The following is a 17,398-nucleotide window of genomic DNA, read 5'->3' as shown; positions in this document are numbered from 1 at the left end:
TCAAGCCCACTGCAGAGGAGCCTTCGTATTTCAAATTACCCTTAGTAATACAATTTCTAAAGGGATTAACTAATGTCTACCCTCCAAGACCTTTCCAGGTTCCTTTATGGGACTTAAATTTAGTCTTAAATTTCCTGATGGGTACTCCTTTCAAACCACTCCACTCTTGTTCGCTAAGATTTCTCACCCTTAAAACTGTCTTATTAGTGGCTTTAACATCTGCTAGAAGGGTGAGCGAATTACAAGCTCTATCTTGTAAACCCCCTCATACAATTTTTCATAAAGACAAAGTTGCCCTACAGGTGAAGCCTAATTTCCTCCAAAACGTGGTGCTGAATTACACATTACTCAGAAAATTACCTTACCTTCATTCTATCCGCCTCCCCATCCGGGGAAAGAGGAAGAAAGGCTACATAGGCTGGAGCCAAAGCGGGCTTTAAGCTTTTACATCAGCAGACTTGCTAGGATTAGGCAAGCAGACCAACTGTTCGTAGGTTACTCAGGGCACAAATTAGGACTACCGATAACAAAACAAACCATTTCCAGATGGATTATTTTGGCCATCCTGGAATGTTACAAACTAGCAGGGAAAGAGCCTGCTCAAAATCTTAGGGCTCATTCAACCAGGGGTATCGCAGCCTCCTCGGCCCTCCAAAGAGGGGTTCCGGTTCGAGACATATGTGCGGCTGCCACATGGTCGTCCACACATACTTTCACAAGTTTCTACACCCTGGATTCCTCCTCTAGTCAAGAGAATAGGTTTGGCAAAGCCGTATTACATTCGGTTCATTCCTGAAACGAAACATTGCGTTTTACTCCCACCTCCAATTACACACCACTGCTATGGGAGTCTATCAAAGATAAGGAATACGTCGGAGGGCACAATCCCTTCATAGAACAAGTTACTTCTTACCTTGTAACGTTCTTTCGATGGGATGTTCCTCCGGCGTATTCCTTATCGCCCCTCCCATCCATCCCCTCAGTAAAACTTCCCTTGCGGTTGCAGCTTACGGTCCTTCAAGGTCAATAACCAATTCATGTAAAACAACTGTTAACGTCAAAACGGAACTGAGCAACGGACGCTGCGCGAGTCTATTTATACGCGTGATGACATTGATGCCGATACAGAGGCCGTCAAGGGACATCGGCTCGAGGGACGTCGACACGCAGCGCCCTCTACTGAAAAAAATTTCAGAGGCCAGCAAGCTGGGAGATGATCTATCAAAGATAAGGAATACGTCAGAGGAACATCCCCTCGAAAGAACGTTACAAGGTAAGAAGTAACTTGTTCTTCTAGCTTACACAATAAAATCACTTAAATCTAGAATTACCTGATAATCCTCTGCAATTGCCAAGAGGATATATATTTCTTATAATATTACTAGTTTTCTTTGGTAATTTTCTCTTTTAAAAGAATAGCACTCAATATGAATTTTGTTCAGCAAGTATTCATATTCCTTGTAAAAATAGAATGTGCACCATTTAATTTAACATGAGACTTCTTCTTTCAGGAGTTACTAGAGACTCAATAAAAATAAATAAAAAATAAAGAGTTCTTTTGATTGCCTTAAAGTCACCACTTATGAATTGAACTGTCAATCAGTTTTTAAAATGAAAAGGCTGGAGAACTGTTAACGTTGGTTTCACTCTGAAGCGTTTTCAAAAAATGACATTTGCTTATTCAGTTTTAAAATAAATTGCATCTGAAGAAAATAATTCTTGCTTTGAAATAAACTCTGTAATGCTGTATATCCAACTTTGTTAAAAAAACTCTTACTTCCATAGAAGATTACACTTAAGAATAGTCTTTTTGATTTTACATTGAAAGGCACTTTCCAAAAATCAATTTCACTCAAATGGAAAGTCTCTGTCTAAAACAGTTCAGTCGCCGCACACGCGTGATAGCGTTTAAAAGCAATGTAAACAACCAAGAAGAAAACTGGACGTTCGCGTAGCAACAAAAAAAATAATAATAAAAGAAACGAAACTAGCAAATACAAGTATTGCTTATCTTTTCTTTAAGTCCCAACCCGGAAAGGACTTACAAAAGAAGACGAGCAAACGCACTACACCCAATACCCGTCTCGGAGATCTTCCTCTATGTTTTTCTGTATCAAGTACTCACTTGTTCTTTCTTTTGTTAGGTAAGATGCCTCCTTGGCGGCAGCGTCCGCTGCCGCGTTCCCTAAAGAGATAAAATCGGTGTTGTTTATGTGGGCCTGGCATTTCACGATGGCTACAATTGTAGGATCTTTCAAAGCTTCTATCAATTCCTTGAGCAATTCCGCGTGTTGCACTGGTGACCCATCTGCCCTGTGAAATCCCCTTCTCCCCCATCGGGCCAGTCCCCCGTGCACTGTGGTAGTCATGTATGCTGAGTCTGTGTAAATTGTGACAGCACACCCTTTGGCGGCATGTAAAGCTGCAATAAATACTACCAGTTTGGCAGCCTGTGCTGAGTAATGGGCTGGTAGTTGCTGCTGTACTAGCACTTCATATTCTTCTTCCTCCAGTCGTACAACATCTATTCCGACATGTTTCTCTCCTCTCGCTGAGTTTATTGATGCTGATCCATCTATGAAATATATTTCACCTTCAGCTAGTGCATTTTCACTTACTGTGGGTGTGTCTCTCTCTTCACCTCTGTAAATTGCACAGTCGTGCACTTGCATGTCTTCCATTGTGCATGGTTCTGTGATGAATCTTGCAGGGTTCACTGTTTTGCATCTCACTATATGTATGTTTGCACCAGACAAAATTATTTCATTGTGCTTTTTGATCTTTCTAATATAGGGAATGTTCCACCAACAGTGTCACGGAACATCCCATCACTATTGTTGCACTTTTCTCAATTGCGAACGCTGCGGCTGCGAGTGATTGCTCGAAAGCGAAGTGTCCTTGCATTACTGCATCTAGTATTCCACTGTAATAGGCCAGTGGCTTGTGTCCCAAAGATGTTTTTTGTGTCAGTACTGCTGTCATGAGTGCCCCTTTGCAATGTGAGAACAGAGTCTGGGTTCGCGAGTACTGGTGCGCTTCTAATTAGCTCTTTAAGTGATGTGAAGGCATCATCCAGTTCTGCTGACCATTTTATTTCTGTTTTCTCTTTGAGCTTCATTGAGTCCCTGCAGTAAGGGCCTTGTGTATGCTGCATAATCTAATATCCATGCTTGGCAGTAGTTACACATGCAGAGAAATGTCTGCATTTCCTTCACTGTTTCTGGCCTACTTACTGCTCTAATAGCAGCCACTCTGTCTGGGATGATTCTCTTACCGCCGTTTGAGATTAGTTGTCCCAGGTACAACACTTCTTGTTGACAATATTTTAACTTTTCTTTATATTTGACCCACTTTGCTAACATATATTTCGTATTCTAGATAGTTCGCTCCGGGCCATTGAGAGTCGGGTGTCTAGGTCTTCTGTTCATTTTTCAATATCTACTGTAGGAGTACTTGCCTGCCCACTAGTTCTGGGGCAATCATATGGTGGCGGTGCAGTGGGTCGTGGGACAACTGCGGGAGTAAGTGTGGACACATACACGGGGTCACTGTACCCCTCAGCGGGCACTGGCTTATTCAGGAGGGGATACAACCGAGGTGACCTGCTCCTGCGCTAATTCCTTCCTTTTAATTGGGGGCACTTCTTCAAACAGTCTCCACAGATCTAATATCTCTCTCCTGTTGTGGAACTGTTTTCCTTTGTATTTTTATAAACAAACATGTGGCCATCATGTCAAGTACACTTTTATCGAATTACCCTCCTTGGGGCCATACCTGGGGTAGCCCTTCCCCCTTTAGTTCCGTGACCCACTGGTCATGGTACTTGGTTATGCGTTCTGCGTAACTTTGTGAATTTTTACAAATATGGGCCTGGGGTGTTTCGGCCCCCTTGTTGTTCCCCTGTCTTCCACCCACTTGTGTCTCCTTACGTTAATCAGGGTACCTTGAGTGTACACTTACAATTATAGCAACTCTGAGATACTTATATATTTCTGTCACACCCTGGGTACTTAAATATCAAAAGGTCACACTTACCATGACCACCTTTTCATTAAATTCTGATACAATCAATTTATCACTTTGTCAATCTGACCAGCGCCTGTTGGCCCTCATCAACTTCCTACCTTTCCTGCTACCCTCCTTCCTCTCTCTCTGAACCTCTTTCACCACCTGCGATGGGTGTACCACCCCCCTGTAGACCTCCTCGGAAAACCTTTAAAGGTGGTGACCAGCTTCCCTTAGCCACACTGAATGCCCATCCTGCTGTCAAACATTCCTCTGACATCTGCCTCCTCCTCGAAGACTTTGTTCTCGACTTCCTCGCCCTCACCGAGAAGTGGTTCAATGCCAGCTCTGTCACTGCTTACGACGCCCTCCTCCCTAATGGCTACAAGATCCTCTCCAAGTCTCTTTCCAACCGATCTTGTTGTGGAGTAGCTCTGTCTCATACCTACCCAGCCCTATTCCATCTTTGAAAGTCTTGTCTGCAAGCTTGGTGTCCCTCTGACTCTCTCTCTTTCTTTCCCCATTGCTATTATCTACAGACCTCATGTGTCCCTCTGTCTGCCTTCTTTTCCAAATGGGCTGACTTTACCTCCTCTCTTCTGACCACTACCTCTAAACTCGTCCTCCTGGGTGACATCAGCATCCACCTTGACTCCATTCTTTCCCCCCCCCCTCTACACTCTTCCATGATCTCTGTACCTCTCTCTCGTTCACTATTCTCCCTTCTGGTCCTACTTTTTCTGCCGGACACACTCTTGATCCCTTCATCCCTGCCGATCTCCCTTTCTCCAACCTTCTCATTACCTCTCTCTCCTGGACCGACCACTCTCTCCTCTCATCTTGGACCTCTCGGCTCCCTGACCGAGCCTCCACCGGCGCTGCCATCCTCCTTCGCGGGCATTCGAGCCTCCACCAGCTGCTGCATTTGCTTCTATCTTTATCCCTCCCATCCTCCAGACTCCCCCACTGACTCTGTCATTGCCAATCTTCATCTTGCTATCAGTAACACTCTCGACATTCTCGCCCCTGTCATGAGGATCCACCTGAAACCTGCCTTCAAGCATAACACCTGGTATGACTCCGATCTATCCGCTCTGGAATGCAAGTGCAGTGCTGCTGAACAGAAGTGGCAGACCTCGGGTTCACCCTCTGACAAACTGTCCTGTCGCCTCCTCCAAAGGCAATATCATCTCTCTGCTCCAAAAAAAAGGGCCCACATCCACACCTGTATCAGCATGACTGAACTCTTCAAAATCTGCAAATAACTAGCCAATCCGTCTGCAGTCTCCACCTCGCCTCTCACTTCTCAAGTCCTCTGCACTTCTCTGGTCACACATTTCACCTCCGAAACTCAGGATATTCTGACCTCTCTCTCTCCTTCCCCTTCCTCTATTCCCCTTCCCCCACCCCCTGCCTTCCGGCCTCTCTTCTGCCCCCACCAACTCTCCCCTCCTTCTCTCCCATCACAGCGGCTGAGGTCTTCACTCTATGAAGGTCTCATCCAAACAGGTATCACCCTGCTCCTCCAGAACCATTAAGGACAACATCTCCTCCCTTGCTCTGGCTCTTGCTGACTTCTGCAACCACTTGTTAGCCTCTGGCGCTTTCCCTTACTCTCTCAAGCACATCCTTGTGCACGCCCTCCTAAAAAAGCCTTCAGCCAACCCCTCTTGTCCAGCCAACTACTGCCCTATCTATACTACTCCCTTCCCCGGGAAACTCCTGGAGAAGTTGGTCTTCCACCAACTGACCCAACACACTAAGTTCACTGGCTGTCTACATGACCATCAATCTGGATTCGAGTATCCGAGGCACGGAAACAGCTCTCCTGAACATCCATGAAGAACTGCTCGCTAATCTCAATTCTGCTTCTCTCATTCTCCCTGACCTCTCCTCCGCCTTTGACACAGTCAACCAATCTATTCTGACAAAGCGGCTCCATGATAACCTCATTATCTCAGACTGGGCACTGGATTGGTTGGCCTTCGTCCTCACTGACCGCCCCTCCCAGGTGCTCCTTGGTCCCTTCTCCTACACCACCACTCTCTCCATTTGTGGTGTTCCCCAGAGCTCCTTCTCTCCTTGGCTTTTCAACATCTACAGTGCACCTCTTTCACACCTGCTCTCTGCCTTCTCTCCTCATTTCCAGTGTTACGCAGATGACACAAAACTCTTCTTCAAACTCCCCTCTTCCTCGTCTATCACCCCTGACTGCCTCTGCTATGTAGTCCTGGTGCGCCTCCAATGATCTCTGTCTTAAATCCAGTAAGACAAAGATTCTTCCTATCGGGACACCTGTTCCCCATTTCCCTCCTGCTCTCTTGCCGCCCTCTTTGGGCCCACCTCCCTCTCCTTCCACTGAAGCCAGAAACCTTGGGGTCAAATCCTCTCTCTCCTTTACTCTTCACATCGTGGACCTTGCCAAGAAGGCCCACTTTCAACTCTACCTGCTTAGAGGCATTCTCACTTTCCTCACCTTCCCCCATAAGCTCAATGTCTATAGCGCTCTGGTCCTCTCCAAGCTAGATTACTGTAACAGCCTCTTCCTAAACCTGCCTCTCTATTCTCTCTGCACTCTTCGACTAATCCAGCACAGGGCTGCGAGACTTACGCTTGGCCTAAAGCCCGGGACCATAACTCTCCAGCCCTAAAATATCTCCATTAGCTTCCAGTTGCTGCAAGGATCAAATTCAAGACCCTTTGCATCCTCCACAAGGCTGTCTGCGGCCTGGGTGAACATATATGTGTACCCCAGCCAATATCTCAAAGGAAATTGCAAAATTCAAGTGATCCAGACTAGTGTAAATGTCTAGTCTAGTTTTCTATTGTACAGCCTCCTTTTCTTTTTGGAGATCTGTATATGGTTGGTCTGGAAAAGGTCACCTGCCAACCTTCTGGTAGACAAGCATTCAAAGTTAAGAGATATGAAGGAGAAGGAGCTCCTCTATATCAATGATGCTGCTCACAACAGTGTAATCAAAAAAATGATTTACTTTATATTCTCTAAAATTCAACCTTTTTTACTTGTTCAAAATGCAGTAAGTTAAAGTCAAGGCAATCAAACGACAACATAAATAATGTTTCTATCAATTCTAATTCATTGATGTTGATAATATAGGTATGAATTCAGTTTCTCAGTAATCTAAAATAAATGATGAGTGTACATATTCACCTTCAATCAACCAATATGTCAATTTAGTACATAAAGTGGCATGAAAACAACAATTATGTACTTTCAAAATATGTCAATTTAGTACATAAAGTGGCATGAAAACAACAGTTTTAAAATTTCAAAACCAAATGTGGTGCCTAGAGTGCATACTAAAGTTCAGAGGGCTTCTAATTCACCCTCTTGATATACGTGGGAATTAGTAATAAACAAGATGTAAAGACAGGGGACCGATTATTTGTTGATTCCCAGAGATCTTCACGTTTCGGTGGTCATGTAGTCTATTAGGGCCGCCTTCATCAGGGTGTCTATTTTCTGACCCTATTGAGACTTGGATCCCAAGTTTCTGGTTTGATCATCAGTGGAGTGCTGACCAGACACACAAAGTGTCCACAGTTAAAAAAAAACAGGGTGGAGCCCAATGTGGCTCCCTTGGGTCAGGTTTTAGTAGACTGGTGACCTCAATATTGTCCTGTATTTGTTATTCCTGTTCCTAATCAGAGTGTGGCCATACTGTGAGGTGTACACGGTATGGGATCAGTCCTCTTCTGGGTTGGGGAGGCAGGTCTATCATCCGTGGTGTCCTGTGTTTCTAATTCTCAGTGTTTGCGTAGATTGGTTACTTCTGTGGTTATGGTTCCCTGGGAGGAGGGGATGCTTCTTAGTCTCTTTCATGGTTCCTGCTCATGTGCGGTTTATTTCACGGCCGAGGGATCCTAGCACTGTGCGCGTTTGTGGTCGACTCGCAAACCAGCCTGGGACCACACTATCTACAGCTTTCTCTTACTAAATACTCTCCTTCCAGATACCTTCAATCCTCTCACTCCAACTCTCTGGTGGTCAACCGCTTCTCCATGCACTGAGCTGGAGGCAGATCCCTCTTCCCAGCTGGCACCCTCCTGTGGAACAGTCTCCCTCTCTCTCTACGTCTGGAATCGGACCACCTCAAGTTCCGCAATCTACTTAAGGCCTTTCTCTTCTCCTTCTCCCTCTCCCCCTTGCGTGCTAACAACCCTCCGTCGCTGAGATTGGTGGCCTGATTCCTCCTGGCCCCTTGTCCAGTTGCTACCAGCATCTCTCCCTGCACTGCCCTCTGGCCCATACCCACCTATCGGGTTGCTTGCCCCACTCTGCACTTACCTGTTTCGCTGTAGACCCCCCCGTGCCTGATATGTCTCTGTCCTTGCACTTACCCGTTGCCCACCAACATGCATCTCTGGCACTTCCCTTTCCCACTGGGGGACCATAACAGCACTTATCCACATCCCACCTTCCTTTCTTTCTCCCTTCACTGCACTTCTATGCTCTTAATGTCACAAGGTTTAGCAGTACTGTTTTTTTGTTTCTTTTTCCCTTGCTATGTTTACTGCTCCCTTGTTCCCTACCCTTTTTTCTGCCTTGTGGTGCTTTGATACACTGTCCAGTTGTAGAAGTGCCGTATAATTAACCAGTAAAATAAAATAAATAAATAAAAGAGTGAGGAAGTCTTCTTCACCCAGAAATCTAGAAATCTGAACTCTGAACCTTCATGCCTGGTTTCTGAGAGGTTAAGATACAACGATTGTGACATCCCAGGAGACGTTATGGAGGTGTTGCTTTTGGCCAGAATACCAGCAACAAAAGCACTATACCGCTGGATATGCAGCTGGTGTTGTGCTTAAGAGAATTTATCCTTTTACTTGTGATACACCTGCAGTGCTTTCTTTTTTTTGTTACACTTACCCCATCAGAGGCTATAGGTGGCTACTGCCAACGGCTATCTGGCAGCGTTATCCATCTTTAAACACACGCCAGAGCAAGGCTCTTATTTTAAAATGCCCATTGTGATTTAATTTCTCAAGGGACTGACAAATATTTTTCCACTGGTCCCTTTCATCGTCCCGACTTGGGATCTAAACTTGGTATTAACATTTCTAATGAGAGCTCCATTTTAACCTCTCCATCCCTGTCAGGTAAGATATTGACATTCAGGACAATCTTCCTAGTGGCCTTAACCTCTACTCGGAGAGTGAGTGAGCTACAGGCTCTTTTATATAAACCTCCTTTCACTACATTTTCAAATGAGAAGGTAGTTCTGAAGGTTTGTCCCTCCTTCCTTCCCAAGATGGTGCCTGAATTTCACTTGACACAAATAATTACCTTGCCAGAATTTCATCCACCTCCTCATCCTTCCAAGGAGGAAGAGAGGTTGCACAAGCTTGACCCAAAAAGGGCTCTCAGCTTATATATTGCCAGATTGGCAAATGTCAGGCAAGACGATCAACTCTTTGTTGGTTACACTGGACACAGACCGGGTCAGGCCGTAACTAAACAGACCTTGCCACACTGGATCATTCTGTGTATTTCAGAATGTTATTCTCTGGCGGGTAAAGATGTCCCTGTAAATTTAAGGGCACATTCTCGTTTGGTGAATTCTCGTTTAGATTATTTTAACGGACTGCTGGCAGGTATCCCACTCACTCAAATGCAGCATCTGTAAAAAGTCCAAAATGCTGCATTGACACTGATTTTTGGAGTCAGGAAGTCCTCCCCAATCTCAAGTCTTCGTCGATCTGTACATTGGCTTACCGTTAAGAATCGAATAGACTTTAAAATTCTATACTTAGTTTTTAGGGCATAAACAACTAGGCTCTACATACCTATCCATGAAAATAATGGGGTACCACCAAACTCGGCAACTGCATTCCAGTGACAAATTGTTTTTGGAAATCCCTTCTTCTATTCATGTATTTAGAGGTGATCGCAGGTTTTGGAGTGTATGGCCCACAAATATAGAACAAGCTACCTCTGAAGATCATGGCCCTGGAATCGCTATACAAGTTCCTAAGTTCCTAAGGGCTCTGAAAACCCACCTATTGAAATGATGGGGACAGATGAGACTCACTAATAAGTTAATCAGTTGGGTTGACTTCTGGCAATTTGTGTGTTTGACTGTTGGCTTTGATGCTCGGTTTAACATGTGCTTAGATACGATTTATTTTGTCAAGTGCTCAATATAAATATTTCAAAATCAAATATTCCACCAGAGGAGTGGCAACCACTTTGGCTCTGCAAAGAGGTGTATCGGTGCAGGACAATTGTAATGCTGCAATTTGGTCTTCGATGCACAACTTTTCAAAACATTAGTGTCTGGGCACCTTGTTGGGTCAGGACGCTTGGTTTGGGAAGGATGTTTACACAATATAAACCAGTAACAAAAATCCGCTGCTCCCACCTCCTTCTATCTAACTGCTTTGGCATTCTATCAAAATGAGGAATCAGAGGCAGGACACAATCATTTAGAAGAACAAATTACTTATCCCTGATAATGTTCTTTCTACTGGATGTTCCTCCCACAGATACATCATCTCCCTCCAAGCCTAGTCCTCTGACTGTGGGTGAATGTTGTACTACACTTCTCTCTGTTTCAACTCCCTATCCTCTAGTGGGCTGTACGAAAGAGGGAAAAACTCGAACTGAGGCAACGGGCGTGGTGTGTGCTATTTATACCACCGTTGATGTCACGTCAGAGCGTGGGAATGGAAGCCACAGAGAGCCATCAAGCCGACGCTACACAGCGTCCTCTGCTGTCCAAAACGTTTCTGAAACAGCTAGCAGGATATCGGTATATCAAAGATGAGGAATCTGTGTGAGGAACAGCCATTAGAAAGAACATTACCAGGGGTAAGTTGTTTTTCTTTGTAATTCCAGCACTTCCCTCCACTCTTCCTCATGAATATTTGCCACATTCTGTTCCCATCTTGCCTTAAGCTTGCCCAAGGGATCTGAGGAGAAAGCCATGATGGCCTTGTGGTGGTTGGAGAGTTTGATTTTGCTAGAATTCGACTGTTACATTTAACACATTTAGGGACGTTTGCAGGAAATCTATGTTGTCTTGCATTTGGGTGTTGCCTCATCAGCATGTATTTATAGATATTCCCCCCCTAAAGCAAATTCCTATTGCAGGCTAATAAAGCTTTTACAGCTTCTATCCTCAAATACATCACCCAGATTGAAAATCCCTTTAGCTCTCCATCTGACGGGACCCTGTAGGCTTCTTGTAGTTGGGCCCGCCATCTATACCACAAGGCAGGCGGCATTGTTATCCTTTTAGACCATCCGATCTGAATTACTGTGACTTTCCTTGTAATTTCCGCGAGGTACCACCCCTTTATGCCCCTATATTTTATTGCCACCACTATATTCCGTCCTGTTGGCCCCAATTATATTTTGAGGGGTGGACCCAAACTGTCTTTGGAAAATCAGTGATCTATCACCTAGACGTATTTGCACCAGATAGGGCTATACAGTTTAAAACTCAGCTACTGTGTTCAGGACAGCAAGGATATGCACAGAGAAAGATTATTTGGCATTTCTGCTTTAAAGATTAATTCGAAAATCTGTTATGGCTCCATGGAATAAACAAGGGCCTCGTTGAAAGTTTGATGGCGATTCCGTGGCGAATTATCACCAAAAGCGATTACGGCTACCGCTACTTTGTCCTGTGGGGCTACAGCAGGATTACGAGTAGCTCCCCATTTTTGGAGTCCTTATGACACTTTCCCGTCAAAAGTCGATTGATTTACCACACAGTAGTCTGTTGGCAGTGAACGCAAAAAAATTATAATTGCAGTAAAAACGGTTTAAGGCTGTTACTGCCAAAAAAGTGGTAACAGAATTACTGCCACTTTTCCCCACACCACCAAACTTGTAATGAGGCCCAAAATTGTTTTCCAAAAAGACAGACTCGCAACCTAACTAAATGTGTGTTACATAATTAGCCGTTCATGTTAAAACAAGATGCTCAGTGTATATACTGTTAAGTAAACACTACTTTATGTTTTTGATAAGCTTGTACAAAGACAGCGTACGTTTTCTTAAACCAAATGAGAATGCAGAAAAATATGCATGTTATAATTTAAAACACCTTGATATTTTAAAACAATTATTTATAAGATTGTTGAGCATCTAATAAGTTAGCTGTGTCATAGAACTCCAAGGCAACCTGTAGACTGGTAGCTAGCAACGCCATGTACACTGGACATTACCAGAATGAAATGTTCTGTTTTGTTCTTTATTTTACAAATTATAAGTGGCTTAACTCCAGGTTTTAGAGCCTATGTGAGGTAAAGTGAACATCTGCTAAGCAATATGATGTCATAAATGTAAACACTGGATGTTTGCCTGTAGCCTTTAAGCTGGATGGCTGGAAGTACCATTTTCACTTAAGTGAAAAGACAATAGTCGGAGACAACTGTGTGGGTAAACTGAGCATGTAGCTAAGCCTAAGTAAGTATAAAATAGATAGCTGTAGACACAGCATACACAGCAACAACGAGAGCACAGGAGCAGACCATGCAATGTTGCAATGCATTGGCGGGGTGATGCGCTAACAACCCGCCAAGCATGCTGAATTCAGCCAAAGCATACTGGTGGATCTGAAACCAGATATCTATTTGTCAGATTATATATTATATTATATTTAGTGGATTTAGAGAGACATGTCAAAGAACTTCCAATTTTCCTCCTACAATTGGACGCCATCATAGTCATTGGTTGGCCTATGAGGATGGCGTTGTGTTCGACTTGACCCGCACAGGCCTCCAACAGAGTTTCAAAGTGACTTATTCATTTGCAAGAATTACCTAGTTAGAAGATAACATAGCTAAAACCAAGATCATGTTTCATAAGATTTGTAGAACAGACATATAATGCTGTAGAGCAAAACTATAACATTGTTACAGATGAGATTCATTGACAAGGTTTTGCCAATTTGGAAAAGTGATGAGACCAAGATGAAGGAATATTATGACTACTTAAACTACTGTGATTTGGGTACTAAATATTCTATGACCCACAGCAAAACTAGGATTAGGTTCTTAGATTAGGAAATGTTCAAAAATAATGACAGATTAGAAAAAAAACATAGGAAACTGACAGAATGCGACAGCATTGTTCACAACAAAAGCTGTGACAAGCGAAATGCGATTAACAATATATCCACAGGCGAATTTATCAGGGCCAAAAGAACTGCAGTCTAAGTAAAGATTTAGATATTGAGACCCAGTCATTGAAAGAGGGTATGGAGAATTAACTATTCAAAATTCGCAATTGGAGGCAACAGAGAAAAGCCTAAAAGCAAAACAGTAACTGATCAAGCCGGGCATATGAGATTTATAACTGGATACAGCTTAAACAGTATTTTCCATCTAGAAGTGGCTCAATAAACATTGGGCAATTCTTATGTTGGATACAGACTTAGACAAGTACATTCCTAAGACTCCTATAGTCACTTTCGCAAGAGCCAGGACCATAAAAGAGAAATAATCCCCCAGCCATTTTCCATGTGAAAACGCAATATAACTGTGGCACTTGCAATAACTGAAACTAGGCACTCAATAATGGGAAAAAATATGAAGATTTGCCAAAGAACAAAATAAAGATTCTGCTAATCAATTGCAACAGTCCTCTTGGTGTATCCATAATCATTCGTATATGCCATACATAGGCAACTCAATCAGAAAGCTGAGAGAACGAATAACTGATTAACCCAGGATGATCAGAATAAGAGATGAAAGGTTCCCATTAGAGGAAGATTGGCATCAAGAGCACAGGGCTCAGAACTATAACGGTTCCAGATACTTGGGTATTTACAAGCTACCTCAGAAAGAAAGAGGGGGGATATAGAAAGTGCCTCCTAGAGAAACACACTCTGCCACGATCTAACCCATTCACATTTCTGGAGATACACGAAAAAGTGGAACTACTTATGCCTTGCCCCTCATCTGCCATCATGCCCTTTTCAGATCATCCGAATGCCTTGTCTGCGGTGCGATCCAGAAATCAGACATAATTAACCTTCCCAGGACTTTTACTACCCTCTCTAGACTTCGTAGCAACGAGAAGCATATATTTGCCAAGATAATTTGCGCTTAGTGAGTAAAACATGGCATGCTATGTGCATGCGATGAGCTGGCATTCATGCAAAGATAAGACTGACTTTTATGCCTGCGCTAACTTGACATTTATCATCTGGTTTTTAAGGTAGAGCGATTTCTCTCTGTTATTAGAAAACTGTTCCAAGATCCATACATGGGCAGAGGTGTCGTTCGTTATTTCAATAAAGATATATATGATCCATTGGTAAAACGCCAAATGTCCCACACCTCCCCTTCTAGTTAGACTATTGCTTTAAGATCTTTCTATACGAAAATTCACTTTGTTATGTTGATGACTAACCAATGATTTGTATAACATGTTTATAAAATGCAACTATTTTGTGTTACTTGATGTGGGGTGTGTTTTCTCTGGATTGCACTTTGTGACAATGGTATGCATTGTCCAAGTCCCAGGTTTTGTATCCTGTATGACATCCCTATGCATTTTCGAAACATGTTGGTCTATATTTTGCTGTGTTTGGCTCTCAGTCACTAATCAACTGTTGCCTCTTGTTCCAGATTCTGGCAGAAGAGTCGCCTGAGGATGTATTCCTTAAGACATGTGCAGTGATAGACTCCTTGGAGTAGGAACTGATGGACCCCTCTCTACTTCACAAAGGACGCTGTTTCTCCAGATTAATGCAGTATAAGACTTGCTTCACTTGTGATGAAATAAAGAAAAAGCAGGCGAGTTACTGCATTGTCAGCAAAGCCCTGGCTCGTGCCCTATTGGGGTTCATACGGAAGAGAGGGTCTTGTACCATCCAGACAGAGGAAGGGGTCCTGCTCCACTCTGCAGGGGTGGGTTCCATGCAGATAGAAGGGACTCTGCTTTAATCTGCACAGCGTCCAGGCAGAGGAGAGTGTCCCTTTTCTGTCTCCAAAGGGGTCACAGCAGATGAGAGGTATCCTGCCCAATCCCAGCAGGGTCTAATCAGAGGAAAGGGAAGCTAGCCTGCTTGGAGTCCTGGCAGGGCAGAAGAGCCTGTCTCACTCTTCAGAAAACCAGGTAGAAGAAAGGGATGCTGCTTTATCGCCACAGTGGTGTCCGGTATAGAGAAAGGCTCCTTTTCCTCTTCAGGAAAATGTGCACTATGTTGATCGGGCGGGGGAGGGGTGTGCTGTAAACACACTATTAATGATCAACAACCCTGAAATGAGTGTTCAACTCCCCTCTGAACAGTGCAACCTAAAGTAGACTGCAAACAGTGTTCCATCATCTTAGCAGTTAGGTACTTTAAACGCTTGTACCAAATACTGTCATAACAACACAACCCGGAAGCTATCCAATCTAAAGTTCCACTTCTGGATCCCACCAGAAACAAGGAAATGTTTTTCATAATCCCAGTTCATTGTGTCTGTGCGAATGAGGTACCTTGGAACAGTTTATAAAAAGTGTAAAAAATAAGGTTACTTACCTGTAACGAAATCTCTCCATTGCTTCTATCTTGTATATAGTAGGTTCACATGCCATGTTAGTCTGGGAATTCATTTAAAATGTGACGATGAAGACAATTTGAAGCATGTGACTCTATGAAAGCTCCAATGCCAGAGAATTCTAATCACCTATACTGTATTTTGTACGCGTTGCTGTCATTGTTGCAACTTTGACTATTCCTCGCCATCCAGCTGTGAATCCTTGATTTAGGTTTTAAACAGCATTTACATTTTAAAAAACTGCAGCCTGCATGTAACCTCATTTTGGCTCATTCTCTGACTGTTAGTTGGAAGCCTTAGCTCTACTCTACATGGTAACTGCAAGTCTGAAGCGTCAGAAATTACTGACACCTAAGGAGGGTATGCAGTAATAAAATGCGGCAAAAATGTTGCCTTTACAAAAAATCGTGGCAAAAATGCTGTGGTTTGACCTGGTAAAGGTGTACCCCATTATACCATTTAAGGGGACATGGGGTTGCGGGGATGTCCCCCGCTTCCCTTAAATGGTGTAATGGGTCTGGGAGTTGCAGGGGTGTCCCCCGCATCCTTTACATGGATGGCGGCAGCAAAACCACAGCCTTTTTGCCGCAATTTTTTGTGTAAACTGCCATGTTTGCTGCGATTTTAACACATGGAACCCTAAGGAGAAGTGGCTGGTCACCTCTGACTCCATGGACAGGGCTCGAAATTAGGATGCGTTGACCAGGAGCAAAAAGCAGCTCTTGGGTATCGGGCATCATCTTTTAGGCAGGAGCTACTACTGGGGAACCTGGAGCTAGTACATAGTGGGCAGCAAATTTAACTTGTGTGCAAGATGCAATCTCCAACATTTTGCCGATTATATATTATCCAATATCTGTTAAATGCCCCTTATGTGTGTCCTTCATTCTCTTTTATACACATTCCTAAAACTACAAAGTTAATATTACGCAGCTATGTTTCAAATACACCACTTGCCTGGAGATGCAAAAGTAACTCCTGGTAGCTGTTAGTTTCAAGCTAACCAGGCTCTCCTTGGCAAGACCCAGGAGCTAAATAGCTCCCAGCTCCTGGCAATTTCGAACCCTGGAGCGCTGAAGAAAATAAAATTGCCTGGGTATATAATTCTCCAGTATTTGCATGTTTTATAGAGTCTCTTTGCTTTGATTATTCCCTGATGTTCAAGTAAGAATTTCATCTAAATTTAAAAAATAATATACTTTACATTATTATGTGTAAAGCCATCTCTTACAGTTTTCTCAAAGGATAATAGGTTTCCCCACTGCATCAACCTTATGACTCCATGCCTAATACATCTCAGACTTGAAGCATGTGCAGTACATGATTTCCAACCTAAGGAATAGCCTGCTGTGTCCCGTGTCCATGTATAAATGATACCAATCCTGGAGAGCCATATATTTTTTCTAGCAAATCTTTTTATTTGATTTTGACAATAAACAGGCATCTCAAGAGCATACGTTTGATTATCGAAAGCTAAGTGCAGAGATGAAACACAACAAACCAAGTACATAACCAAGTGGGGACAAAGAGGACAGTGGGAGGAGGGGGGGTCAGTCCGGGTGGGGATGCTGTAGGTCAATGGGGGTCCTGTTTCTGTTGATTTCCGCAGAAGGTCCTGGCTAATCAGCGTCTGGGGCAGGTGTGTTTCGGGGTGTGCGCATTGAGCGCCAATGCTCCTGACTCTGTGTTACCACAGCCCTGGGGGGAAGCGTTGTGAGCGTTTGTTCCAGTGCCGTCAGTTCTCTACTGCCATGCAATTTCATCGACTCGTGCGAGAGCCAATGTCGAAGCTGTGTGTAGCGAAATCTTTCCGTTTCTGGCACGCCAAATTTTCCCTTGCATTCTTCAAATGTTAGCGGATTGCCCTGCG

General features: G+C 43.6%; 1 protein-coding gene across 4 annotated transcripts in view; it reads left to right on the top strand.

Annotated features, from left to right (window-relative positions):
- The window catches only part of LOC138581993 (adenylate kinase isoenzyme 1-like), a 466,802-nt gene extending 452,000 nt beyond the window's left edge, over positions 1-14,802 (top strand). For all 4 annotated transcript variants that reach the window (XM_069652886.1, XM_069652889.1, XM_069652890.1 and 1 more), the window contains one exon: positions 14,611-14,802. In XM_069652886.1, the coding sequence (XP_069508987.1) occupies positions 14,611-14,679 (69 nt within the window). In that variant the 3' untranslated portion in view covers positions 14,680-14,802. The remainder of the gene's footprint in view (positions 1-14,610) is intronic.
- Positions 14,803-17,398: the final 2,596 nt, after the last annotated feature.

Source organism: Ambystoma mexicanum, chromosome 3q (assembly GCF_040938575.1).
Source record: "Ambystoma mexicanum isolate Mex_15411 chromosome 3q, UKY_AmexF1_1, whole genome shotgun sequence".
Lineage (NCBI taxonomy): Eukaryota > Metazoa > Chordata > Amphibia > Caudata > Ambystomatidae > Ambystoma > Ambystoma mexicanum.
This window is presented reverse-complemented; position numbering and strand designations above follow the sequence as displayed.